The sequence below is a fragment of the Chaetodon auriga genome, chromosome 12 (assembly GCF_051107435.1).
Source record: "Chaetodon auriga isolate fChaAug3 chromosome 12, fChaAug3.hap1, whole genome shotgun sequence".
NCBI classification, from domain to species: domain Eukaryota; kingdom Metazoa; phylum Chordata; class Actinopteri; order Chaetodontiformes; family Chaetodontidae; genus Chaetodon; species Chaetodon auriga.
In genome coordinates, this window is record NC_135085.1 from 778088 (window position 1) to 805951 (window position 27864).

Here is a 27864-nt window from a genome sequence, read left to right on the forward strand (position 1 = left end):
TTGTTTTTAATATGTCACTGTAATACAATTTTTTGTTTGTAATGTTTTGGTATGTCTATGAAATATCACCTTGCCATTCAAGACACATTTCTAACAAATCTGACAAAGTGAAATTTAACGTAATTGTGAGCACTGACACCCTGGTTACTACCCATGTTTACGCTCTTGACGTCGTTGGCTGGAACATAAGTGTTTATCTACCTCACTAACAATCAACAGTTCAGAGAACAGCCAAGATTTCAGCATCCTGAAAACAGGATGAAAATCAGCTTCACTTGTTTACAAAATACACAAAATTTCTTCCATATTATCATTTATTAAGTCTGATTGCAAAAAAGTTGCAAAAAAAAAAAAAAAGACACTGTGAAAAAAATAAATAAGACAGAATGTGATAATTTGCTAATCCTTTTTGACATGTACTTTGAAAACAGTACAAAGAAAATATAGTAAATGTTTTACTTCATCAACTTCAAAGATTTTTGTCAATATATGCTTATTCTGAATTTGTTGGGACAGGGTGAACAAAAGACTGAGAATGTTATGGAAAAAACACATTCCACAGGTTCATTGGTAACAGGTGATTGTACGATGAAAAGGGCATCCTGGCAAGCAAGGAGGGGCTAAGGTTCACCACTTTGTGAAACACATAAATAAGGATATTACTACATAGGCTCAAGAAGACAACACATTGATAAATACAGTTTATTTGCAAATGACTGCATTCTGTTTTTATTTATGTTTTACACAGTGTCCCAACTTTTTTGGAATCAGGGCTATTGAATGCCTTCCAATATTCGTGCATCATAATGCAACTTTAAGACTTAACATCAACAGGTGTACATGCACTATTAAATAAACAAAAACACATTGGTATTATAACATATAAAATTGCATAACTCATCCTAACAGCATTATATTTTTTTAATAAAAAAAAATGACTGAATAGCTTGGACAGCAGTAAACAGAGATGGGGCAGATCAGTTATTCCTACCCATTTTTTAAAATCAAATTCAACACGTTTTTGATCTCTCAGGTGAAAAAGTCATGCTTTGTTTTCTGAACACACTGTATGTGCTGTCCACAGACAGACTGACACGCAGTGGAGTGTATACAGAAAGTACTGGAAGGGGGTCTGGTCATATACATCGGAACAACACTGTGGTCCCAAACACTAAAACAATAAAACCACCCTGAGCCAACATGTAAGGACAGCTCCAATTCAGAAATACATGAACAAAATGCATAGAAAAGTCTGTGTTCAAATCCTGTGATTTGAATTATAGGTTAACAAATGTGAGTCTCCAGGGAGAGGACATGAGGGGAAATAAACACAACCTAAGTATGTACATCAAAACAACAGTAGAGCACTATTATTACATTGTTGTGTAGCTTTATCCCCTTCTGTTTCAAGCTCAAGTTTGTTGGTATGTTTGTGCTGAGGTAACACCTCTCCAGCAGAGGATGCTTCCGTCTTTACTTGTGTTCCAGCCGCAACAGCTGCTCCTTACCGTTAATGGTTAATGACCGCAGCTGCCCATCTTCTTCCACCTCCACCCGCTCCTGACCATTCTCCACAATTCTGGTGGAAGAGAGACCCAAGGAAAAGCGGGTGTGAAGGAGGAAAGAATGTACATGCAGGTTTAAACCAGACTTCACTGACACAAACCCTCTTAAACAGAAGAAACTGAGTTCTCAGCTTAGTGAGAGACATTGATGGGTTCATCCATCCATTTAAGAGATGTATTTTGTTAATCAAAAAGAGGTTTTTATTAAGCAAAGATCTATTATAACTTAATTCAAGCATGCCAGGACTGTTACAGAAATAGACACAATGCTTGTGCCTCACCATCTACAATCCACAACTTTATCAAAAGATTCAGAGAATCTGAAGGAAACTCCAACCAACCCTGAATGCCTGTGACCTTTGATCCCTCAGACAGGACTGCATAAAAAATGGCAAGGATTGTACAAAGGATATTACTACATGGGCTCGGAAACACTTTGGTAAACCGCTGTCAGTGAACACAATTCACTGCATCTACAAAATAAATCTAAAACTCTACCAACTCTACCTCTTTCAAAAAGTGGAAAAGTGTAGGACCATCCAGATTGTTACCAGCAAAAAGTTCAAAAGCCAGCATCTGTGATGGCTTGAGGGTGTGTTAGTGCCCACAGCATTTGTAGCTTGCACATCTGTGAAGTTACCATTAATGCTGAAAGATACACACAGGTTTTGGTTGCCATATAGAAAACTTCCTTGCTGATTCCAACAAGACATTGCCAAGCCAAGTCACAGTCACTGGTGTCACATTCTGCTATGACATGGACTTGGCAATACTGTCATTACTGTGACAAATGCTTTGGCGTAGTAAAAATAATATGCTTTACTTTGGCTGCGATAGCATGCAGGTGGAGGGGTGTACCCACACACACACACACAGAAATTAAATTACATCCACTAACTACTATTTTCCTTGCTATAATGCTCTGGTAACAGACAGATGTGGAAGGTAACATTATGAGCAACACACAGTTATTTATCTGTTGTTGGCTGCAAGTACGAACACAAAAGTCTTCATGTACTCTTACCATTAGAGATAGTGAAAACCCAGTGGATTAAATTGATGGGAGCGTTTTTTCGCATGTCCCCACAAGATAAGATAAGATAGACTTTATTTATCCCACAATGGGGGAAATTCATGTTACAGCAGCAACAAGACAGAGAGCAAGAAGTCAGAGGACAAGAAGACAAGAAATATTGCACAAGTGTTATTACCCTATGGTAATTTACCATATATACAATACGTACACACTTAGGTAATTTAAAAAGGACGATTGCACATGAAAACAGAGGAAAAATGTGAGATGTGATCAGTACAACTTGCATTTGAGTGGATGTTATTGTGCACTGTTATACAGTCTGATGGCTGTGGGCAGGAATGACCTGCGGTAGTGCTCCTTCCTGCACTGGGGATGTAAAAGTCTTGTGCTGAAGGAGCTGCTAAGGGTCCTCACAGTGTGGTGCAGGGGGTGGGAGGAGTTGTCCATGATGGATGTCAGCTTGACAGGCGACGCAATCCTGAGAACCATTACTCACTCAGAAAAACCTCAGCTACTCCCTCTGCTTTTTCCTTTGCTCTATGGAACTGCCAGTCTGCTGTAAACAAAACAGAATTTATCCAAGCACTTGAAAAAATACATCAAATTCAGGTTCTAGCCCTGACCAAAACCTGAATCTGTCCAGAAAACACAGCCACACCAGCTGCGCTTTCAGCTGACTTTCTCCCACACACCTCGTCCTGATGGACGTGGAGGTGGCATGGGTGCTCTAATTTCCAAAAACTGGAAATTCACTAAGCTTACTCTTCTAAGCAACCTTTCGCTCCTGTCCTCATTTGACCTCAAACAGGCCTCTATCGCTTCCACACACAAAGCGAGCAATACTCTCAACTTAATTGCAATGCTTCACGGCTAAGCTAATTGTCACCCCACTCCATGTATCAGACCACTTTTTAATTGAATTCTCTGTATCCTTACAAGAGCATCCTCAAGCTCCACCACATGGTCTCCTTCAGAATGGAGTTGGGCGGTATCCAAATTTTGATACCTTTAAACCTTCCCCACATTTTCCCTGGGTATACGATATTACCGTGACTAATTCAAAATCACTTTGCAGGGCAGCGTGACATACTAGCGCAGTTCAGACGGTTAATGCTCACGCTAGGAAGCACCAATCCTAACTTGTAGCATACCAGAATGACGGGAAGAAACTCAGCTAAAAGCCTCTACCAAGCATTGCCACCCAAACGAAACATAATTCATACCCCAAGAAATTGAATGCGTGTGTAACGAAAACAAGAAAATAGCGCATGTCAATGGTACTGCATTTGCTGATTTCACCACTTCACGCACACCACACAAGTCTGGTATCATATGAAAGCAGAGAGTCTGATGATCACGAAGATGTCTGCCTCCTCACTGTGTGACGGACACTCTGCGGCTAGCAGCCAAACAGTAGCAGAAAAAAACTTCGCTAAATCACAAAGTATGTCTTACCTTTGCTGTTCTGTGGTCAAAAGTTATGTCTCCTCCTATGACTCTGCAATCACGAAGGTCCTGGTTGTTTACATAAAGAGGAGGGGGTTTCTAGAGTGGAGGGAGCACTCTTCATGTGATAACCTATCTCTGGGGTTACTTCCTTCTGGATCGTCATTGGTGTTTCTATGGTGAATTTGGGTGCTGCCCCTCTATTTTCTTGATTCTGACTGGTTGATTGAGGTGACGATCATCAAAATAGACCAATGGGTCACTTGACCGGTGTAACTACGCAGTTAGTTTCACCGCTCCATCTATTTCCACATGAATGAGCAGAGCGCTCACAGAGGATTCTGTTGAGCAGCCCGAGGTGTTACTTTACTGCTTTATTTGCACTTCGTCCATTTGTGGAAGCTAAGAACAATAGCAAGCAGAAAAAAGGCTGAAAAAGTGTTTAACAGAGGAGTTTCTCCATATGCTTGGACGAGATAATGGTACTCTGCTTAGATGCGACCAAATGAGCGCCTGGATATACCTGTCTTAAAACATCTGTAAAATTGCTCAGGTTCATTTTTTTAGCATGTACTTTGTCACCTTTTTCTCGAGTAAAAATTCAACCAGATACACTGAACAGAGTGGACTTCATTTTTGTTATGGCGATGCTACAATTATGTTAGGCCCCTATAAACCTATATGCACAGCATTTTTTTTTAAATGACAGTAATGAAACTGATACCGTTGGTATTTTTAGATACCGTGGGATACCTTATTACTGGATTACTGCCCAAACCTACTTCAGACGAAACCTCCGGTCCCTCACACCATCTCAACTTTCCAATGAGGTCTCAGCAACTATGCCTCCTCAAAGTGTTTTCTCCTCACTCCCTGTGAATGAGGCAACAGACACACTCTGCTCTTCACTAGCCACCTCTCTAAACAATCTAAGCCCACTCTCATCCAAACTTGCTCATGAAACCCCCACCAATCCCTGGCTCACCAGTGTCATCAGAGAGCAACAGGTGGTGCTCAGAGCAGCTGAGAGAAAATGGAGCAAAACCAGAGACCCCTCTGACCTCAGTGACTATCAAGACGCTCCTGTCTGCATTCTCTTCCAACCTGAAAAGTGCCAAGTCCACTTATTATCAGGAGAAAACCACCAGCTAACAGATCCTCACTCTGCTCATTTTCCCATGTCGCAGAGGAGCAAGTCTCCAACCTTCTGCTCGACTCTCACCCCACTACCTGTCCACTGGACCCCATACCCTCTAACCTCCTGCAGGACATCGTGCACACATTTATCCCTGCTGTCACCCACATGGTCAACTCCTCACTTACAATGGGTGTGTTCCCCACTGCTTTCAAACAAGCCAGAGTAACCACACTGCTAAAGAAACCTACACTCAACCCAGCTCAGGTTGAAAATAACAGGACAGTTTCACTCCTCTCTTCCCTTTCCAAGACTCTTGAGCGCACAGTCTTTTATCAGGTCTCTGAATTCCTGTCTGATAACAACCTGCATGATCCCCGCCAATCCGGATCAAAAACGCAGACACTCTACGGAGACTGTGCTTGTGGAAACACTACGATCAGCTAGGGCTACTGGTAAATCCTCTGCTCTACTATTGCTCGACCTATCGGCTGCCTTGGACACGGTTAACCACCAAATCCTCCTCTCCACACTTGCTGAGCTCGGCTTCTCAGGATCTGTTCTCCGCTGGTTTGAATCCTAAATCTCAGCGAGATCTTTTGCAGTTTCTTGGAGGGGAGAAGTGCCTAAATCCCACTGCTTGTCCACAGGGGTAGGGCTGGGCGATAAAAAGATAACGATATGTCTCGCGATAGACACGTAATCAATATTGATAAAAAATGCATTCGATAAAAGATTCGATAATATTTTTTCTTCGTCGGAAGAAACCAGAAGTTGCAAAGCAAGGTTGGTTGCATGAACAAAGGCACTCGCTCTCTGGTAACCTAGCAATGTAGGGAGTAATCACTGATCAGTGGGAGTGACACGCTAACAGCCAATCATGTAACAGTATCAAGTTCAGTGCCATCTCGTTGTCTCGTGTTTGATTCTTCACGAGGTGTGAGATGAGAAAAAGAAAGTGAGCGCTGCAGCGAGCGAAGAAATTGTCGATAAAACAGGGAAAGTCAGCTTGCCAGTATGGCAGTTATTTGGACTTTGTAAGTCTAATGTGGTCTGTAAATTATACAAGACTGTCATCCCCACCAAGACTGGTAATACCACAAACTTGTTTTACCACCTTAGCCGCGCTCACCCTTTGGAGCGCAGCCGTAGTCGCCAACGTCAAACAACATCTGCAACCACAGCACCACAACACAAGCAGCAGACCACCATGGAGAGGTACTCTGCTTCAGTGCCTTATGACAAATCATCCAAAAGGTACAAAGACATAACAGAGGCAGTGGCATATCATATAGCTAAAGACATGCTTCTGCTGAGCACTGTGGAGAAACCAGATTACAAAAATCTCTTACAAGTGCTTGACCCACGCTATGTTATACCTGGCCAAAAGTACTTTTCTAAGACTGCCATTTGTTTTTTATGTTACAGATGTAAAGTCTACCTCAGTTTTATTTTAATTTCTCCTATGTTTACAAAACACTGCACATATTTTAAAACACTTTATTCACCAGAAGATTAATCAGTTTGTGAACTTTCAAGCACTAAACTTGCAATAAAAATATAATTGAATAGTTCATGTATGTTTAGAGTAAGAAGAGTTACTAAAGTTATTCATATCTCTAGGCTGGTTTTATAGTTCAATCAATGTTACTGTACTGTCTATCATGCTTGTTTTGTTGTATGTTACAGATGTCAAATCTACCTCAGTTTCTGCTATGTTTACAAAACACTGCACATATTTGAAAACGTTTTATTCACCAGAAGGTGAATCAGCTTGTGAACTTCCTGGCACTAAACCTGCAAGAAAAAAGTTCTCAGGTTTCACACTTTGCACTATTTTGTTACACTTTATTAAGCATTTGTTAACGTATTCTTTACTTTTGCACCTTCATGTTAAGAGATAATTGTAAGTGTTCATTGTGATTTTAGACTTTTATTTACATTTATTATTTGAGTGTTTTTCATGGTTGTGTTGACATTTTTTTTTTTTTGCCGTACAAGCGGCAGCCTGTTACAGCAGCTCTCTAGACTCATAGGAGTTTTCTTCTCTTTTCTGTTTTCTTGTGCGTCTTTCTTATCCGTTTTAGTTCTGCGTGCTTGTAAATCTCTGGTGTATCAGAGAAATCAAGCACATTAACTCTGGTGCTACTTTTTCATCACTTACAACTCTTGCAACTTTCTCCGCATCTGTGGGTCCGTGAGAGACAATGGCTCCCATTGTTTACAGTAGGGATCAGCTGCTGGCCCTGCGCAACACAGCTGTGCGGCCGGAGGAGCGACCTGATGTCCCCCACGATTTAAGGAGGATGCACGGGGATCAAACGCTGCATCAGGAGGAGAGCTTATAGACCGACTCTCCCGTCCGTCATCATGGGGAACATAAGATCTCTCACCAATAAGATGGACGAGCCAGCGGCATTCACCTGGCATTATCAGGAATTCCAGCAGTGCAGTATGTTATTGTTTACTGAGACATGGCTGGGAACGCAGCACACAGACGCGACTGTAGCACTGGATGGATTCTCACTCATACAGGCAGACCGGACAGAGAGGAGCGGTAAGGGGAAAGGAGGAGGGCTGGCAGTGTTTGTGAATGAGAGATGGTGTAACTCCAGGCACATCACTATCAAAGAGCAGCACTGCTGCTCTGACATTGAGCTGTTGGCTGCTAGTTTGAGGCCATATTATCTACCGCGTTCTCTCATGCCATAGTGGTGGCTGTGTACATTCCTCCCTCTGCAAACACCGATGCAACCTGTGACGTCATCACCACAGTGGGCTGCAGACTCAGAAACCACAGGCCCTCTTAAGCTTGGTTTAGGCTTCGGCGTCGCGGCGACGCCGTACCTACGGCGTACACCCTACGCCGTCACTGAGCATTCGTAGTTCTGCGTCGACGGAACGCGTTGCTCCGCAATTCACCGCCAAGCCGCTAGGGGGGTGCGGCTGTGTCTTTGTATGGTTTCGGGGGCTCTTGCTGCCGCGAAGAGCAGTTGTAGAGGTGGTCGTACTTGCGTACCTCCTCGATAATTCTTTCTTCGGCTTGGTCCAGTTTTTCTTGTAGCTCTCACCACAGAAACTTTGAAAATGGCGGTGTTGTTGTGCTGCGACCATAGGGCTGCGACTGAACCGAAAATTACGTTCTGAACGGACCAATCACAGTCCTCGACGTTCACGTCACTACGCGTCGACGCGACGCGTAGTCAGGATTTTTTGGAGGTGCGCGTCAGGCTACGGCGTAGGGTCCGCGTAGGGGTCTGCGTCGACGGCGTAGGTACGGCGTCGCCGCGACGCAGAAGCCTAAACCAAGCTTTACTGATCCTGCCAAGGACACATACCAATCATCACCCCTCCCCCCTCTGGGAAGAGCTGATCACAACCTGGTTCATCTCCTGCCTGTATACAAGCCCCTTGTCAACAGGCAACCAGCTGTGTCCCGCACAGTGAAGAGGTGGTCTGACGAGGCTGAAGAGGCTCTGAAGGACTGCTTCGACACAACAGTGTGGGATATATTCAGTGACTCTCATGAGGAGGACATTGACAGTTTGACAGACAGCATAATGGACGACATAAACTTCTGTGTGGAGAACACTGTACCCACCAGGAGTGTACAGCGTCATTCAAACAACAAACCCTGGATTAATCCTGACATTAATGCTCTTTTAAAGGAGAAGAGGGCCTTCAAGTCAGGAAACAAAGAGGAGCTGAAAACTGTTCAGAGGGAACTAAGAAGGAATATCATTGGGGGAAATGACAGATACAGGAAGAAAATGGAGGAACAGCTGCAGGAGAACAACACCAGGGGAGTCCGAAGAGGCCGGAAAACCATCTCAGGCCACCAGGAGCCAAACTCCCAGGCAGCTGGGGATCCACAGTGGGCAGATGAGCTGAACACCTACACCTACACCTTTGAGGAAACATCTGCCCCTCCCCCAGCTGTACCAGCACTGCAGCAGACCTCTTTTGATCTGCCAGCATCCTGCCTGAGTACCCCACTGACCCCCCCCCCCCCCAGTATTCAGCTCACTATCATCAACGCCACCCCACACTGCTCCTCCCAGCCCCCGATCTACTTCACAAGACACTCAGACCCCTGCTCCAACTTGTCCCTCACACCTCTCCAGGTGAGGGATCAGCTCAGGAGGTTAAAGATCAGGAAGACTGCAGGACTGGACGGCCTCAGTCCCAGGCTCCTCAGATCCTGCTCTGATGAGCTGAGCGGGATCATTGGACATCTGTTCAACCTGAGCCTGAGACTGGGAAGGGTGCCACAACTCTGGAAGACTTCCTGCGTGGTACCCGTGCCAAAGACCTCACATCTCAAGGACCCTAGCCGCTACAGGCCGGTGGCCCTAACATCACACCTCATGAAGGCCCTGGAGCGGCTGGTCCTTGCCCACCTGCGCCCCCTGGTGAGCTCTTCCATGGACCCACTGCAGTTCGCGTACCAGCCTGGCATCGGAGTGGACGATGCCTTCATCTTGCTCTTCCATCGAGCTCTGTCTCACCTGGAATCGCCTGGGAGCTCTGTTCGGGTCCTTTTCCTGGACCTCAGCAGTGCTTTTAACACCATCAGGCCAGCCATCCTGAGAAACAAGCTGGAGCTTTCGGGGGTGGACCAACACCTCACATGGTGGATACCTTTCCAACCACCCACAGTATGTGAGGACACGGAACTGTGTGTCAGGGACTGTCCTCTGCAGTGTGGGGGCCCCCCAGGGAACGGTGCTGGCACCATTCCTCTTCACCCTCTATACAGCTGACTTTTCCCACCTGTCACCCACCTGCCACCTGCAGAAGTTCTCTGATGACTCTGCCATTGTCGGCCTCATCACAGATGGGGAGGACAGGTCATACAGAGGACTCATCCAGGCTTTTGTGGACTGGTGCCAGCAGAACCACCTCCAGATTAATGCGGGTAAAACCAAGGAGCTGGTTGTGGACTTCCGTCGGCACCCGTACTCCTCACCATCACCAGTGAACATCCAGGGAAGGGACATTGAGATGGTGACATCTTATAAGTACCTGGGTGTTCATCTCAACAACAAACTGGACTGGACTCATAACACCACTGCACTTTACAAAAAGGACAGAGCAGACTCTACCTGCTCAGGAGGCTGAGGTCTTTCGGGGTGTGTGGAGCACTCCTGAAGACCTTCTATGACTCTGTTGTGGCCTCTGCCATTTTCTACGGTGTAGTCTGCTGGGGAAGCAGCATTACAACGGCTGACAAGAAGAGGCTGGACAAACTCATCAGGAAGGTCAGCTCTGTCCTGGGATGCCCTCTGGAACTGGTGGAGGAGGTGGGGGAGAGGAGGATGACAGCCAAGCTGTCCTCCATGACAGTCGACAACTCCCACCCCCTCCAACACACACTCACTGCACTGAGGAGCTCCATCAGTGACAGGATGCTACATCCAAAGTGTGTGAAGGAGCGGTATCGCAGGTCATTCCTCCCTGCAGCTGTCAGACTCTACAATAAAAACTGCTCCAAGTAATCAATGCAATAATGAGTGCAATAATCTGTGCAATACAACCTGTACATACAGTCTGTAAATACTATTTACGGGTGGCACGGTGGCCCTGGGGTCGATTCCTGCTGTGGGCGCTGGAGGCATGTCCTCTACCATGCCTTTGATGCTCGAGGAAAAAAAAGGGGCCTTTCTGTGTGGAGTTTGCATGTTCTCCCCGTGCTCACCTCCTTAAAAAAACCCCAATAAAAACATGCAAGAAGATCACCACCTGACCAATGGTGACAAAGGAAACTGGGTCCCCGGGCGCCGGTTGGATGGCAGCCCACCGCTCCTGGTCTGCTGCGGACGAAGGGCGACCAAGATGGGTTAAAATGCAGAGGACAAATTTCACCAATTGCATGGCAATTTGTGTGACAAATAAAGGAGATTGTCCCTCTGATTCTTCTTCTTCTATAAATTTTTTTTACGATGACGTTTCTTTTATCCCACTCTTTTGTATATACTTGTTTTTACTTTTGCACTTGTTACACTACTCTATCCACTTTATTGATGCTGCGGTAATTTGGAATTTCACCTCGCAGGACGAATAAAGGAATATTGCATTGAATTTTCTTTCCTTTCTGCCTAGATAGCTGAGGGGATTATAATCAGAGGAAGGTTAAATATAAAATAAAATGTTTAAATTTAATGTATTTTTCTCCTGGTCCTTGTTTTAAATAGGTCATAAAAAATATCAATAATTACTGATATTGACCAATACATCAATATCGTGATACAGTTTTCAGCCATATCGCCCAGCCCTACTTGGACAAAACTCTGCCAGCTTTCAAATTGTTTATCAACTGTCCCACCAGAGACAACGCCACACTGGACTTACTGTATGCTAATGCAAAGGATGCATACAGTGCCACTGCCCTTCCCCCTAGGCAGAGCTGATCACAGCCTGGTGTTGTTAACACCTCAGTATGTCCCTATTGTCCAGAGGCAGCCTGTGTCCACGAGAACAGTGAAGAGGTGGACTCAGGAGGCTAATGAGTCATTGCAGGACTGCTTTGAGACAACAGACTGGAATATGTAGTGTGAGCCACATCGGGAAGACATCAAGAGCCTGACAGAGTGTATCACAGAGTACATCAAATTCTGTGAACAGACCATACTGCCAACCTGGACTGTACGCTGCTTTCCCAACAACAAGTCCTGGATCACCAGTGAACTGAAAAGTCTGCTGAACAAGAAGAAACAAGCCTTCAGGTCAGGGGACAAAAAAGAACTGAGGAGTGTTCAACACAAGCTGAGGGAGAAGCTGAGGCAGAGCAGAGATGCCTACAGGGGGAAGCTGGAGGCCAAACTCCAGCAGAACAGAGTGAAGGATGTGTGGACAGGAATAAAGGAGGTCATGGGGCTCAAGGCAAGAGACAGACCAGCAGCCGGCAGCCTTGAGAGGGCCAATGAGCTAAACCACTTTTTCAACAGGTTTAGCTCGCAGCAAGGAGTGGCCCTACATTCCCCCACCCCTTCACACCTCCACAACCTTCCTCTGCCCATGCTTTCTCCCTCCAACCTTCAACTCTCCCTGGTGATCCCTCCCTTGGACTCAACTCCCACATCCCCCACAGCACCCCCTCCACTAGCATCATCCCCTGCCTGACTGCGGGCCAGGTAAGAAGACAGCTGGAGATGCTGCACCTGGGCAAGGCTGCTGGCTCTGACGGTTTTAGTTCCAGAGTACTGAGGACTTGTGCCAGCCAGCTGTCTGTGATCCTGGGTCACCTCTTCAACCTCAGCCTGAGCCTGCAGAGAGTCCCAGTGCTGTGGAAGAGGTCCTGCGTGGTTCCTGTACCAAAAAAGAAATCTCCATCTGGCCCCAATGACTACAGACCCGTTGCCCTTACATTGCTCATGATGAAGGTGCTGGACAGGCTGGTCCTGGCTCACCTCCGACCACAGGTGAAATCATCACTGGACTCTCTACAGTTCGCCCACCAACACGATCTGGGTGTGGACGACGCCATTATAAACCTGCTGCAGCATGCTCACTCCCACCTGGATTGTAGCGGCAGCACTGTGAGGATGACTTCCTTTGATTTCTCCACTGCATTTAATACCATTCAACCACTGCTTCTGGGTGAGAAGCTGAGAGTGATGGGTGTCGACGTGCCCACTATCTCCTGGATTACTGACTACCTGACAGACAGACCGCAGTTTGTCCGACTGGGCAATGTTCTGTCGGAGACTGTGGAAAGCCGTACAGGAGCACCACAGGGGACTGTTCTGTCTCCTTTTCTCTTCACCTTGTATACCGCAGACTTTCAGTACATCTCTTCATCGTGCCACCTACAGAAGTTTTCGGATGACTCAGCGGTGGTGGGGTGTATAAAGGATGGACGAGAGGAGGAATACAGAGCAGTGGTGGATGATTTTGTGGAATGGTCTGGTAGAAATCACCTGCTGCTTAACGTGGCCAAGACCAAGGAGATGGTAATTGATTTCAGAAGGAACAGGACGACCACACAACCACTGTGTATTCTGGGGGAGAATGTCACAGTGGTTGAGGATTAAAAATACCTCGGAGTGCACCTCGACAACAGACTATTTCCTGAGGAGGCTCAGATCATTCAACGTGTGCAGCAACATGTTGGAGATCTTGTACCAGTCTGTTGTTGCCAGTGCACTCTTCTTTGCTGCAGTGTGCTGGGGGAGCAGCATCGGAGCCGGCAACACCAACAGACTGAACAAACTGATCAGGAAGGCTGGCTCCATTATTGGCTGCAAACTGGACACTTCTGAGGAGGTGGTGGAGGGGGAGACCCTGGAGAGACTGTTATCCATCATGGATAACCCTGAACATCCTCTTCACCACCTCGTGGAAAGACAGCAAAGCTCCTTCTCCAATAGACTGCTCCAGCTGTGCTGTCACGAGGACCGCTTCAGGAAATCATTCCTGCCGTGAACCATCACACTTAACAATAGCAATTTAAACAGTTAATCTACCAACCAATCTGCACTACTGCAATATTGCACATTCTGCTTATTGTTTACAATTATTTATCACCCGAAACTGCACACATTTTTTGACGTAAATACCGGTTTATATTCTTACTTATATTGTATTTTTATCTTTCGTGTCTATATTTTTTGCTTCTTTTTGTTAGTGTTCAAACAATTCTTGTATACATTTTGTGTTGTCTGTATGTTTGCTACTGCAACAAAAGAATTTCTCAACTTGGAATCAATAAAGACGCAGTCTAAAGTCTAAAGTCATTAGCTATGTTTCTAGTTCTGGTAGTGGAATTACAACATTGACTGTAACTTACTGTAGTGCTGAGCAGATGAACACTCGCAGGTTGTGGGTAAAGCTGATTTCTATTGACTTTTCATTCAATCATGTACAAGATGGCGCAGTGTTTTTCAGTTTTTCTCATGTTACTTCTGTCACTAGTCTCAGTCGATTGTGCGTACGTATGGATGTGCAACTGGTGAGACGAGGGATCTGCCTTTTACTCTTTTCTGGAATACTTAAATCAATGTCAGGAGATCCACTGAACCACAGCTACATTCTTTACAGAATGGAGAAAGGGATGCAGAGCTGGTGCGAAGTGCCGTGAGAAGAAAAGAGGGTACAAACCATTATTATCTTATTATGGGGAATGTGAGATCTCTCTCGAATAAGATGGAAGATCTTACAGTGCTAACCAGACTGCAGAGGGAGTAACGGGAGTGTATCATCATGTGTTTCACTGAAACATGGCTAACTCAAGTCCACAAGTCCAGCATGATTTGAGAAGAGAAAAAGTGGGGGCATAGCGATGTTTGTGAGCAACACATGGTGTGACCCAGGGCACATCAGTATAAAAGAGCCGCGCTGCACAAGAGATGTTGAGCTGTGAACTGTGAACATTCGGCCATATTATATTCCAAGGGAGTTCTCGCATGTCATTGTGATAATGGTGTACATCCCCTTGTCAGCTGATGCAACAGCAGCAGCATGCAAGCTCCTGCACACTGTGGTCTCACAGCTGCAGACCCCCAGGGCCCTCATCCTCATCTCTCCGGATTTCAGTCACGCTTCCCTGTCTTCCACTCTCCCCAGTATGTTAAATGTCCCACCAGAAACAATAGAACACAGGACTTAAGCCTGGTTTATGCTTCTGCGTCGCATCGACGCCGTACCTACGTCGTCGACGCAGACCCCTACGCGGACCCTACACCATAGCCTGACGTGCACCTCCAAAAAATCCTGACTACGCATTGCATCGACGCGTCGTGACGTGAATGTCGAGGACTGTGATTGGTCCGCTCAGAACATAATTTCCGGTTCAGTCGCAGCCCTATGGTCGCAGCACAACAACACCGCCATTTTCAAAGTTTCTGTGGTGAGAGCTACAAGAAAAAATGGACCAAGCCGAAGAAAGAATTATCAAGGAGGTACGCAAGTACGACCACCTCTCATTTGGAGTAACAACATTTGTTGTTCAATATCGATGAGCTCCATCTCAAAAAACAACTGCTCCATCTCGCCATTGTTGTCTCTGACCGGAAGAAAACCAAGGAATCCGACAAGAGCCCCCCGAAACCATACAAAGACACAGCCACACCCCACTAGCGGCTTGGCAGTGAATTGCGGAGCAACGCGTTCCCTTGACGCAGAACTATGACTGCTCAGTGACGGCGTCGGGTGTACGCCGTAGGTACGGCGTCACCGCGACGCAGTAGCATAAACCAGGCTTTACTGTATGCAAACACTAAGGATGCTTACAGCAAATCACCTCTCCCCCCGCTGGGCCTTTCCGACCACAATCTGGTTTATCTGCTCCCTACATGCACACCTTTTGTGAATAAACAACCACCAACCATCAGGCATGTGAGAAGATGGTCAGAGGAGTCCAGCATGGCACTGAGGGACTGTTTTGACACCACTGACTGGAATGTGTTGTGTTGTGCAGTCCATGTGTTGTGTAGTAGTCCACATTAACTTCTGTGTGGAAAACACTGTGCTTACTAGAAAGGTAAAGAGCTTCCCAAACAACAAACCCTGGGTGTCCCCGGAACTGAAAGCTCTATTGAATGAAAAGAAGAGAGTCTTTCAATCAGGGGACAAAGATGAGCTGAGGAGAGTGCAGAGTGAGCTGAAAAGGAAAATCAATCAGGGGACAAAGATGAGCTGAGGAGAGTGCAGAGCGAGCTGAAAAGGAAAATAAGGAAAGGCAAAGACAGCTACATGAGGAATCTGGAGGAGCACCTTAAGGGAAACAACACCAGAGAGGTTTGGAGGGGTCTGAAAACCATCTCAGGCCACAACAATGACAACGAGATGGGTCCAGAATTTGGAGAACAGGATTGGGCAAATGAACCAAATCTGTTTTTCAACAGATTTCATTATACCCCCGTACTTCCCTTCTACCAGCTCCATTGACCCAGAGAATACTGCTAGCACGGTGAGGGTCATGTTTTTTGACTTTTCTAGTGCTTTCAACACAATCCAACCATCACTGCTCAGGAGGAAGCAGGAAGGAGCAGGAACAGACTGCCACCTGGCTGCGTGGACCATCAGCTACCTCACCAACAGACCACATTATGTGAGGCTTTGTGAATGCCTGTCTGATGTGGTACTTTGCAGCACGGCAGGTCTGCAGGGGAGTGTGCTGTCACATCCAGAAGTTCTCCGGTGTGTGGAGGGTGAAGACGAAAGGGGAGAGCACACTCCGCTGCGGACCCACCGTGCTGCAAAGTACCACATCAGACACGCAGCCACAAAGCCTCTATTCCTGCTTCTTCCTCTTCACCCTCTACACATCGGACTTCAGGCACAACACCAACAGCTTATCTTGTCTTATCTTAAATCAATTGGCTAGTTCCCGGTATGGTTCGTATTTCAGTAATACTGGATGGACATTTCTTACTGTCAAGAGAGAACCAGGCTGTGAATCTGTCTACTAGATTTTCATTTCCAGTGATGTGTGTAGGATAGGAAAGAAAGAAAAAAATAAAAGAAAAAGACTAAAGCCATAGTGCACTCCATTCATTTCTCATGGCAGATGACAGTCACTGTGATATTTTAGTTGGTCAGTACTTACCTTTTTGTAGTGATTTTCCTGCCGTTGATGATCTTGGTGGAAGTGGACACAGAGCGGAAGTTGCCCATGCCTCCTCCTCCACCCCCTCCCCCAAAGGAAGTGGAAGAAAAAGAGGTGAAACCTCCACCTCCCAGACTGCCCATGGCTGTCATTTGACCCATGTGACCTATGGTGCTCATGGAGCCAAAAGAACTGAAACCTGAGATAAACAGTACAGAGAGTCTCAGTGGGCCAGGGGTAATGTTGCCGTGGTGACAGTGTGTAATATTTTTGAGCTTGTTTGGTTTACATTTGAACATATTATGTAACTTTTTTAATTCACTGGTGCATCTCTTACCTGGGTCAAAAGGTGAGAAGCCAGCACCAAAGGGAGGAAAACCTACAAAGCCCCCATAAAATGAGCCACCTGCGCGACTGCGATTAGCCCGATTTTGGTGCCGCCGGCCACTGCCAAAAAATGGATCATCACTGAATGGATCTGCACCTGAGGGAACATGACAGACAACATTTTTAAAGTAAATCAAAAATTGGAGCAGGAAATAAGGAAGGTTTGTTCTTCAGGCTGAAGCTTTTCAAATCTGCTGTTATAAACTTCTAAAAGCAGTGGCAGGCTTAGTGACATATGAACTTCTTTCCACTGAAAGAGTATGACTTACCAAAAAAGTCTGCAAATGGGTCTCTGCCACCGAAAAATTCCCGAAAGACATCGTCTGGGTTGCGGAATGTGAACGGTTCATGGAAATGCTCTCCATTGTGGAAATGGCTGCCTGAAACATTACATTAACGAAAAGTAATGTAAACAGTATACATGTGAACCAGAACCAAAAAAGAACAAAATGCATACAATACTCATTACTGTTGAATCAGTGTCTGTCTTGCCATTATCATCTGTTCCATTGAACAACAAAATGTGCTTCTGTTTATTACCCAGCAACCAACTCTGCAGGGACTGGACACGCCCTCCCTAATGTCATGGGTCATTGGAATCACACTTTGGTGTAGCTGACATGTCTTAAGCTATACTCCTCACCACTGAAATCATTTTATAAAGCCTACAAAGCTTAATAAAGTTTTTTTTTTTTTTCATAATCTGAGTGTAAAAGTGGGAAGACCACAAAGACATCTGTTCGACAGACTTTTTTGAAATTACAAATTTTACAATTCAAACAAGGTTGACATTCGGTTTTCTTTTTCACTTCTGTAATGAAAGTGTGTCCAAGTGTGTCGTTTCTTCTTTTTCTCCCAAAGACGAACCTCGGCTGGCCGGCCGTCAGTCCCATTCTCTGTGTCAGTTGTCTGTCGTTAACGCTAACCTACCGCAGCTGCATCTCCTAAATAATGCCGCGAGTGGGGATTGAGGAAGTGACGTCGTCTGCGACTGCGCAGTGCGACCTGATGCAACCCCTGAAGTGAGACACAGGAAACAGAAATACTGCAAAATATTAACAACGCGACTAAACGAGACGAAATAACGTTATAACATCTTGTCTTGTCTCGTATTAACGAAAATAAAGAGACATTTTAGCAGAGTTTTTATTTTGTAAACCACATTTAGTCTTGTCACATGATGAGCGTTTATGTTGCGTCTTGTCTTGTTTCGTCACATGATAAAGGTTCGTTGACGACGATGTTTAGTCAGAATTTTCATTGATGAAAGCAATACTAGTTGAATGAGAACAAAGTCTGACTAATTTTAGCCCCCAAAAGTTAGCCACTTTACAAACAGGTGAATTTAGAGCTGTGTTTCCATGTTAACAACCAACAAAACCTGCTGACAACTGACAATCAATGTTAACATCCTGCAGAGAAGGCAAACATGGGTCTGTGGTCTGCAGAAAGTACAGTGGAACAAGCAGTGAGCAGTGAAATAGTCTTTAAAAACAGTCTTGGTTCGATAAAACAAGACTGAAAATGAGTATTATTTAGTGAAATGTCATGTTTTGTGGTTGTGTGTTGAACGAGGACATGCAGAGGAGCTGTCCTTACGGATATCATCAACACTTCTCTCCTTCAGGCTGTCCCCACGTGCTTCAAAGCTTCCACTATCATAACTGTGCCAAAGAAGTCATCTCCATCCTGCTTCAATGACAGGGATCCCCCAAGGATGTGTGCTCACTCCCCTGCTCTCCACCCCGCTGACCCATGACTGTGTACCAACCCACAGCACCAATCACCTCATAAAATTTGCAAACAACATGACTGTGATGGGTCTCATCAGCAACAATGATGAGACGAAGTACAGGAATGAGGTGAACAAGTTGGCCATATGGTGCAGAAATAACAATCTCTCCCTGAACGTGGGGAAAACAAAGGAGACTGTTTTTGCCGTCAAGAGAATTCACACCCAACATCCCACACTGACCATAAATGGTTCTGCTGTGAGGAGTGTGAGCAGCACCTGGACAATAAACACTGCATCACTGGCCAAGATAGCCTCGATACCCTCATGTGCTCTTTCTACCATTGTAAGTATCCTGATCAGCCACATCACTGTGTATAGTAGCTGCACTACCTCCAACCACAAGACTCTGCAGTGTATAATGAATACCCACAAAGCATTCAGCACTGTGGTTGACTCAACCCATTCCTCACAAAGGCTCCTAATGTCTGATAGAAGATACAAGAGCCTCCATGAGACCTCCAATAGATTAAGTCACAGCTTCATCCACCAGGCTGTCAGGATGCTGAACTCTCTCTTAACTCTTTCTCTCAGCTCTCCCCTCTTCCCCCCAAAATACTGGACTGTAATGCCACTGCCCCCACTGCCTCTCCTCGTCACACACACACACACACACACACACACATCCACACATCCACATCCAGCACCAGCCACCTTTATAAAAAGAGACAAAAAATATATCTGCTGCTATCTGTTCTTGCACTATGGATTCATAGCATTTGCACTACATTGTATAGGACATGTATAGAAGGAATTCATTTGTTTTTTTCACAATGATTGAGACACATTTTTTTATACTGTTGCAAAATAAAAGTATGTATATGTGTGTGTGTATGTGTATATATACATAAATACATACACACATATATATAGATACATACATACATACACACACACACACACACACACATACATCTACATATGTGTGTGTGTGTGTGTGTGTGTGTATGTACAGTTGCAATCAAAATTATTCAACCCTCATTGCATATTAGGCTTGTTGGCAAAATGTCCAATTTTTCAGCTGTTTGCAATACACAAAGTAGACAAGAAAAGTTGAACTTGTTCAATAAAACTAATATTACCATGGTTTTTATCCAAATTCAACACAAAATGCTACTTTTAATCACTACTGCTGTCTCAAAATTATTCAACCCCCTGTCTCAAGCACACCTGATGCAACTAATCAAAATTAGCCAACCTCTTGTTTCAAGCACACTTAGTGCAACTAATCGAGGGCTTCATTAGTTCAGGTGTGTTTGAAATAGAACACATAAATACCTGGACTGGCTAGGAGTTTGTTGAGATTGACGTTTGATTGCATGTTAGAACTATGGCTAAGTCAAAAGAATTGTCCAAAAAGTTCAGAGAAGATATCACTGATTTGCACAAACAAGGAAAAGGATACAAAAGATAGCAAAAGCTCTGAATGTTCCCAGACATACAGTTGGAAGCATAAATCACAAGTTCAAAGCTAAAGGAACAGTGGCTACACTACCTAGACGTGGCAGAAAGAGGAAATTATCAGCGGCTGCCACCAGATTCCTGAGGAGGCAAGTGGTAAAAAACCCTCGAGTGACTGCAAAACACCTGCAGCAAGACTTTGTGGCAGCAGGCACTGAGGTTTCAGTTTGCACAGTAAGATGCATACTAAACACTGAAGGGCTCCAAGCCTTGGAATTCTATTCTATGGAGCGATGAAACAAAACTGGAACTTTTTGGGCCTATGGACCAGCGGTATGTCTGGAGGAGGAAGAATGAAGCATATGCTAAAAAGAACACCCTGCCTACAGTGAAGAATGGCGGTGGCTAAGTGATGCTCTGAGGCTGCTTTGCTGCCCCTGGCACTGGAAACCTGCAGCGTGTAGAGGGCATGATGGATTCAGTCAAGTATCAGGAAATCTTACGGAAAAACATCATGGCGTCTGTGAGGAAGCTGAGGCTCTGGCGTCATTGGACGTTCCAACAGGACAATGATCCCAAACATACCTCAAAGTCCTTGGTTTCAGAAGAACAAACGTAAGATTGCAGAGAGGCCGTCACAGTCGCCTGACTTGAACCCCATAAAAAATCTCTGGTGGGATTTGAAGAAGGCTGTTGCAAAATGCACACCCAAGAATATTAGTACTGAAGATGCTTGTCATGAAGGGGTCAAATAATTTTGAGACTTCAGTAGTCATTAAAAGTAGCATTTTGTATTGAATTTGGATCAAAACCCTTGTAATATTAGTTTCAATTGAACTACTTAAACAGTTCTTGTGTAATTTGTCTATTGCAAACAGCTGAGAAATTGTATTTTGCCAATAAGCCTAATATGCAATGGAGGTTGAATAATAATTTTGACTGCAACTGTGTGTGTGTGTGTGTGTGTGTGTGTGTGAATATATATATATATATATACACACACACACACACACACACACACACACACACACACAGACCTCAGAGACCTGGGAGCTTGAGGGTTCTGTGCAGGATCTTGATTGTTCCCAGGAGTGCGCTCTTCTGGACAGAGACCTCAGATGTTCTTCCTGGTATCTGCTGGAGCCATTCTCCCAGCTTGGAAGTTACTGCTCCAAGTGCCCCGATCACTCCTGGGACCACTTTTGCCTTTATGCCCCACATCCTCTCCAACTCCTCCTTGAGACCCTGGTATTTCTCCAGCTTCTCGTGCTCTTTCTTCCTGATGTTACTGTCACTTGGGATTGCTACATCCACCACTGTGACTGTCTTCTGTTCTTTGTCTACCACCACTATGTCTGGCTGGTTTGCCATCACCAATTTGTCTGTCTGGAACTAGAAGTCCCACAGGATCTTGGCTCGGTCATTCTGGATCACCTTTGGAGGCGTCTTCCACCTTGATCCTAGGACCTCCAGCCCATACTCGGCACAGATGTTCGTGTGTACGATGCTAGCCACCTGGTTATGGCGCTCCATGTATGCCTTCCCTGCCAGCATCTCACACCCCACTGTTATGTGCTGGATTGTCTCAGGGGCATCTTTGCACAGCCTGCACCTGGGGTCTTGTCTGCTGTGGTAGATCCCGGCCTCTATTGACCTCGTGTTCAAGGCTTGCTCTTGTGCGGCCATGATCAGTGCCTCTGTGCTGTCTTTCAGTCCAGCCTTTTCCAGCCACTGGTATGTTTTCGCTATGTCAGCCACTTCCTCAAGCTGTCGATGGTACATGCCATGCAGGGGCTTGTCTGTCCATGCCAACCCTTCTGGCTCTTCCTTACTGGGCTTCTGCTGCCTGAGGTATTCACTCAGCAGGTCATCATTGGGGGTCATCTTCCTGATGTACTCCCAGAGGCTTGCTGTTTCCTCCTGGATAGTGGCTCTGACACTCACTAGTCCGTGGCCTCCTGTCTTCCGCTTAGTGTATAGCCTCAGGACGCTGGACTTAGTGTAAAATCCTCCATGCATCGTAGGGAGCTTTCCACACTTATTCAGTCTGAATGACATCCCGATGTCATTGCTGTACATCCTGGTGAGGTGAGTGAGGGAGTCAATGTCACGCTCACTCTTGGCATACAGCGTGATGTATGTCATCCATGTAGAGGAGGTGGCTGAATGTAGTCCCACTTCGGAATCGGTATCCAAAGCCACTCTTGGAGATGATCTGGCTGAGGGGGTTTAGGCCTATGCAGAACAGCAGGGGGGACAGTGCATCTCCTCGGTACATACCACATTTTGGTGTTATGCGATGCCTCCTTCTCCCAGATACTCTTCCAGTAGAGCTCAGTTTCAGACTTTGGTGGGTCTATCTGGGTCTTCTTACTACCTTGCCATTGAGAGTAGAGCCTCTGCTTGGCAGTCTCCAGAGCTTCATCTATGGACAGCTTGTTGTATCTCCTTGGCATTTCCCTCCTGATCTTTACACCCATCTGTAACTCAGTTAGCAAGCTAACCTCCCTCCTTGTTGCCGTGATCTTGCTCTCCAGTCTCCTTTTCAATGGAGGGTTCCCATGCTCCGTCCGGCTACTGCTGTTCATCTTGTAGCCTAGCATGCGCAGGATAACTGTTGCAGCTGCATACATGGTCTCGTGATGGTTTCTGTGGATATAGTCATCAGTGCCATGTTCACGTCTTCCAGTACTTTGTCTCTTAGCCTTGGCAAGTAGGTAGTTGTGTTCCCCCAGGATTGTGTTATCTGAGCACTGGGTCACAAGTTGCTTTGCAGTCTTCATGGATGTGGGGTTTCGAAGCATCCATAGGTCCCACATCCTCTTTATATACCCTCTCTCTCTGGGGTTGCTGGTGTAGTAGCATTCCAGCAGTGTTTTGTTCTCTGTTCTGCTCCATGTATGTTGTGTTCGGCTAGCCAACTTCTCATTAGGGTGTCCTGGTTCCCCAACACCTAACACGGACCTTGTTGGACCGGGTGAAGTCCAAGCCAGTATGGCTTTATCTGTTTTTGTTGCTCTCATCCGAGGTGTAGGCATCTTAATGCAAAGGGTCTTACCTAAGGACTCTGGATATATTGTCCTAAGCAGGATTCAAACCCCGCCCTCCCGTGTGGCAGTCAGTAGCCTAAACCACTGAGCCACCATCCACAGTTTATGGTAACTATTGCTGTTTATCCTGTCACTTTTTATATGCCTTGGTACTCTTAAGTAGTTCAGTAGTAGTACCCCTATATTTATTTTTAAACACCTGTTGTCCTGTCTAATCTTTATTGTTGTATTGTTTTGTTTTACCTTTGTATTTTTTGCATGCACAGTGGGACTGTGAGAAACATCATTTTGATCCCCCTATGTGTCCTGTACATATGGTGTAAATCGACAATAAAGTTGAAAAGTTGATAATACAAACAAAAACAATTGTTCTAACACACACACTCTCTCTCGCTCTCTCTCTCTCACACACACACACACACACACACACACACACACACACACACACACACTTCTGGTAAATTCTGAGCATTTCTAAAAGGAGCACTTACCTCTTCCTGTGTTGTTCCCCGTCAGTCCCACTTTGCCGTAGCGATCATATATGCTCCTCTTATTGACTGGAAGAAGAAAGTGAAAAAACTCAAAAGTAGAATAACAACAGTGAGAATACAACTACCAAGTCAGAGGAAAAGGAAATTTCATTGTTTCATTTGAATTCCTCTGTTCCCCCAGACTCTGTGCTGTTGGTATTAGCTTATCTCTATTAACAACTATGCAGTGTTTCAATGGTGTCTGGTGTTAATTTGCAGACTTGTACAGAATTATGATACAAACCATCTGACAGCACTTCATAAGCCTCTGACAGCTCCTTGAACTTCTTCTCAGCTTCCTCCTTGTTCTCTGGGTTTTTATCAGGGTGCCACCTCAGGGCCAGCTTTCTGTACCTACACAAGGACAGAGGGAAGATGATGGTTGCTTAATAAGACTTGACTAAAAAATGAAACAAACACTTAAAGGAATCATGGTGTTCATGTGTTTCTTTTAATGACAGCAGTCAATTTAACAACTGAACAATTATTTGAACTGTACATTGAACTAAACATTAGCACATTTCTTTTTATGACAATTATCCACAAAGTGTGCAACGCGCACTCTCTGTCCGCTGGTGGGGAGAGTGTGTGTGTGTGTGGCCACATCAGGGTGGAACTCTGCAGTGCACGATCCAGAGAGCAGAGGAGAATTGTAAACGTGCGACTGTGTAGAGTCAGAAATTACATGCCGTTGTGTAAATAAGATAAATAACATTAAGCTATTAAGTTTGTTTAATAAAAGGACAAGGTATAGACCTGTTCGATAGGAAAGGTATCCATAAATGACTTCTGTTGTAATCTGGCGCTATATAGAAAATAAAATGAAAGAAAATTAACTTGACCTTCAAGGGGGGTGGGGCGTCCCCCTAACATAATGGTAGGGGAAACACTGCTCAATCTGAGCAACAGATGACACCTCACAATCCAAATTGCCGCTAAGTGACATTAAAGTTCAACTCTACTCACTCCCTACTCAATTATAATGAGGAGCTTGAAGACACTGACCACAGGAATCCTTTAACTGTTGAAGTCTCAGTTCCAATCACCACTCCATCCTTGGTGCTCTGTTCACCTGTCCTGACTTTATAAATGTGTCTCTTCACACTCTTAAATTTTGAGCTGCAGACAGATTACTTTGTTAGTTTGAGCTCAATCCATAGTTTTGTTGTTAATGAGGCTCCACAGAAAGTTGACCAACCTGGATAGTCATTCATTAGCTATACGGCTGGCAGGCACTGCCTTTGGAGGACAAAAAAGTGACAGCAGACATTTGCTACACTATTTCACAGTAATACACAATTCTGAAACTTTATCAACTCACGCTTTCTTTATGTCATCTGCAGATGCATCTCTTCGTACTCCTAAAACCTGGTAGTACTCCACCATGATGAGTGGATGAAGGGAGAAACTTCAGCAAACTTGATGAACCTGAAAGAACGATGAGAGCTGCTGACTAATATTACACATACAGTAGATTTAAATTATACATCACCCAAACACCAACACTGCACTGATGTGGCTGACAGTATGATTAGCCACCATGGTTAGTGTCCTGGATTTATCAGCCAGAACATTTTAAGCAATATTTTTGGCTTGTGACTGTTTATAGTTAAGCAATATCTACTTGTGCCTCCATCACAGGTTATGCATGTCTTCAAGCTATGAGAAGCCAAACAGAAGAGTGATCTCATGTCACACTGTTTTACTTTAATGTGCATAAGGAGAAATGCACAGGGTTATTATGTCTAATGAAAAGGTACTTTGGAGCTGCTGGTATATAAAAGAGGCTCCAGCATGCACGCATGCACAGAGCCACACACTCTCACACACTAAGGACTAAAACCTGTTGAATCTCAACTGACAAGAACAGTGAAAAACAGGTCAAAGTACATTGTCTTTTTTTATCTCTTAAGGGTGATGACAGCAGAGGGTATGAAAGATTTTTCACAGATGTTTTTCCAGGTCAGTGGGACTTTGTAGCAGCAACCTGATGGCAGTAACTGGAAGACTTCATGTAGGGGGTGAAAAAGGTCCTTCTTGATCTGAGTGGTTTTCCTGGTTACCAACCTGGTGTATCGTTCAGAAGATGGTGTTTGGGGTGAACCAATTATTTTGGTGGAGAATTCTGTATTGTGTTTGGTGGCATTGTAACAGGTTGAAATGTTAAAGGCGAATATAGATTCAATTAGTATTGCTGCTGACATTAAAAGTCCTGAGTTCCTCAGCAGTTGGAGGCACTGTTGAGTTTTCATGAACGCAGTGTGCCAGGAAAAGAGGTGTACATCTCCATCTCAGTGTATTTAAATGTCTGTACTTGCTGTAAATTTGCTTAATATAATTTCCTTAGTAGCTTTCCTGAGTGAAGCTTACATGTACAAATGTAAATATATAGATAGAGGCCTTGGTAAAAGTTATCTCAGAGCTCAAATCTCTTGGGATGACCAAACTTTTGCATTGTGTACTTTTCCTTTTTTCACTCTAAAATTGTACAAAACAAAACTACACTAAAGAGAAAGTTCATCTTTAATTTCATGTCTTTTGAAGATAAGTCCAGTACTTAACTACAACCCGTTTCCAAAAAGTTTTTAAAAGCTTAATTGAAAATGACACAAAAACAACATATCAAATGTTGAAACTAAGAAATTTCATTTTTCTGTTGTTTGAAAATTATATCCACATTTAAAATTTGATGCCAAATATCAATATCATTATTTTTCAACATTGGCAGCAGTCACCAATGCTTATAGCAATCCCATGTCTTTTCGTAAAGAAATTCTTCTTTTTCTAGTCTTCATCTTTCCGTTCAGTGCAGCAGTTCTTCCCAGCCATCACGAACCATTATGCTCTAAATTGTACAGATGCTCCATACTGATATTCAATCTCACTACATATGAATAGCAAAAGAAGCATGTCTGTGTCCTGATTTATCGACGCTTACCATTTCACATATTTTATCGTTATAAATTTAGCGTTAGCTAGAAGACATGCAAGATTAGATTTCAATTAAAATGTAGTTGAACTGAGTGACTCTAACGACAACCATCTAAACCTGATCTCCATACACCCTCTTTCAGCTTTAAGGGTGACGCTAACTTGTTTATCTCTCTGTGACCCTGAATGGCTGCTGCTACCAAGCTAACATAAATGGAAAAGATCTAAGAAAAGAACTAGGAACAACAGCGTAAATAGGGATTATTTGCAGCACAGCTATAACATAGCACATGTCCAGTAATTGCATTGAAGAATATAATCTCAGTGAAATATTTTACTTGTGGAGGTGTTTGTTAGCTGCTCACTTTACAGGACCTACCGTAAAATTATTTTAGTGTTAGCTTAGCTCTGCTTAGCAGTAATATCAGTAGCCCATTTAGCTGTTGTCAAACACTCTTACCCAATTCAAGTCCAGCTGTCCGTGATCTCAGGAAATATGTAAGAAAGACAGACAGTCTGTTATTTAGCCTTTGACAAAAACTAAACAGATTTATTAATGACCAGCGGTTTGCAGGCTCAGATTTAAGACATCGTCCTCTTCCTGATTTCTTCATCACCCTCTTCTTGTTTATTGGAGGTCATTACAACTCACACGCGCGTTACCGCCACCAACTGGACATAGTAGGCTGTAGCAAAAGAGACAATTATATCCTTCAATGGCTGTCAACGATCAGCCCCATTCTAATTCTCTCTCTTTCAGGAAACAGCAAAATCTTGGGTAAAATCGCATTATTTGTATATGTTCACAATCTACTGAATACTTGACTTGTATTATACAGCATATAGTGATTGTATTTTGTTGCCCATTGTTGCTTTTTCATATTTCACACCTACTTGTATTTCCATAATAGTTCTATACTTATTTGACCTATATTTGTTCAAATTTGTTGTCCTCATTTTTCTCTGTATGTCTATTTCTATTTCTGTAAATTCTTCTGAGGCTACATTGAAAGCAACCACTCAAATTCCTTGTATGTGTATAC

At 44.4% G+C, this 27864-nt stretch overlaps 1 protein-coding gene across 2 annotated transcripts; it reads right to left on the bottom strand.

The window, feature by feature from the left end:
- On the bottom strand, positions 1-27466 carry LOC143329829 (dnaJ homolog subfamily B member 6-like). 2 transcript variants are annotated; one of them, XM_076745934.1, is made up of 8 exons: positions 27282-27466; positions 25212-25318; positions 24135-24244; positions 23852-23917; positions 17387-17497; positions 17068-17214; positions 16731-16929; positions 1-1579 (listed from the first exon to the last, which is right to left on the bottom strand). In XM_076745934.1, exons 2-8 carry the CDS (start codon positions 25274-25276, stop codon positions 1474-1476), a joined length of 804 nt encoding a protein of 267 aa, XP_076602049.1. In that variant the 5' UTR covers positions 25277-25318; positions 27282-27466; the 3' UTR covers positions 1-1473. The 2 variants fall into 2 exon arrangements, with proteins under 2 accessions (XP_076602049.1, XP_076602050.1); XM_076745935.1 differs by having other exon boundaries at positions 17387-17493; positions 23848-23917; positions 27282-27452.
- Positions 27467-27864: the final 398 nt, after the last annotated feature.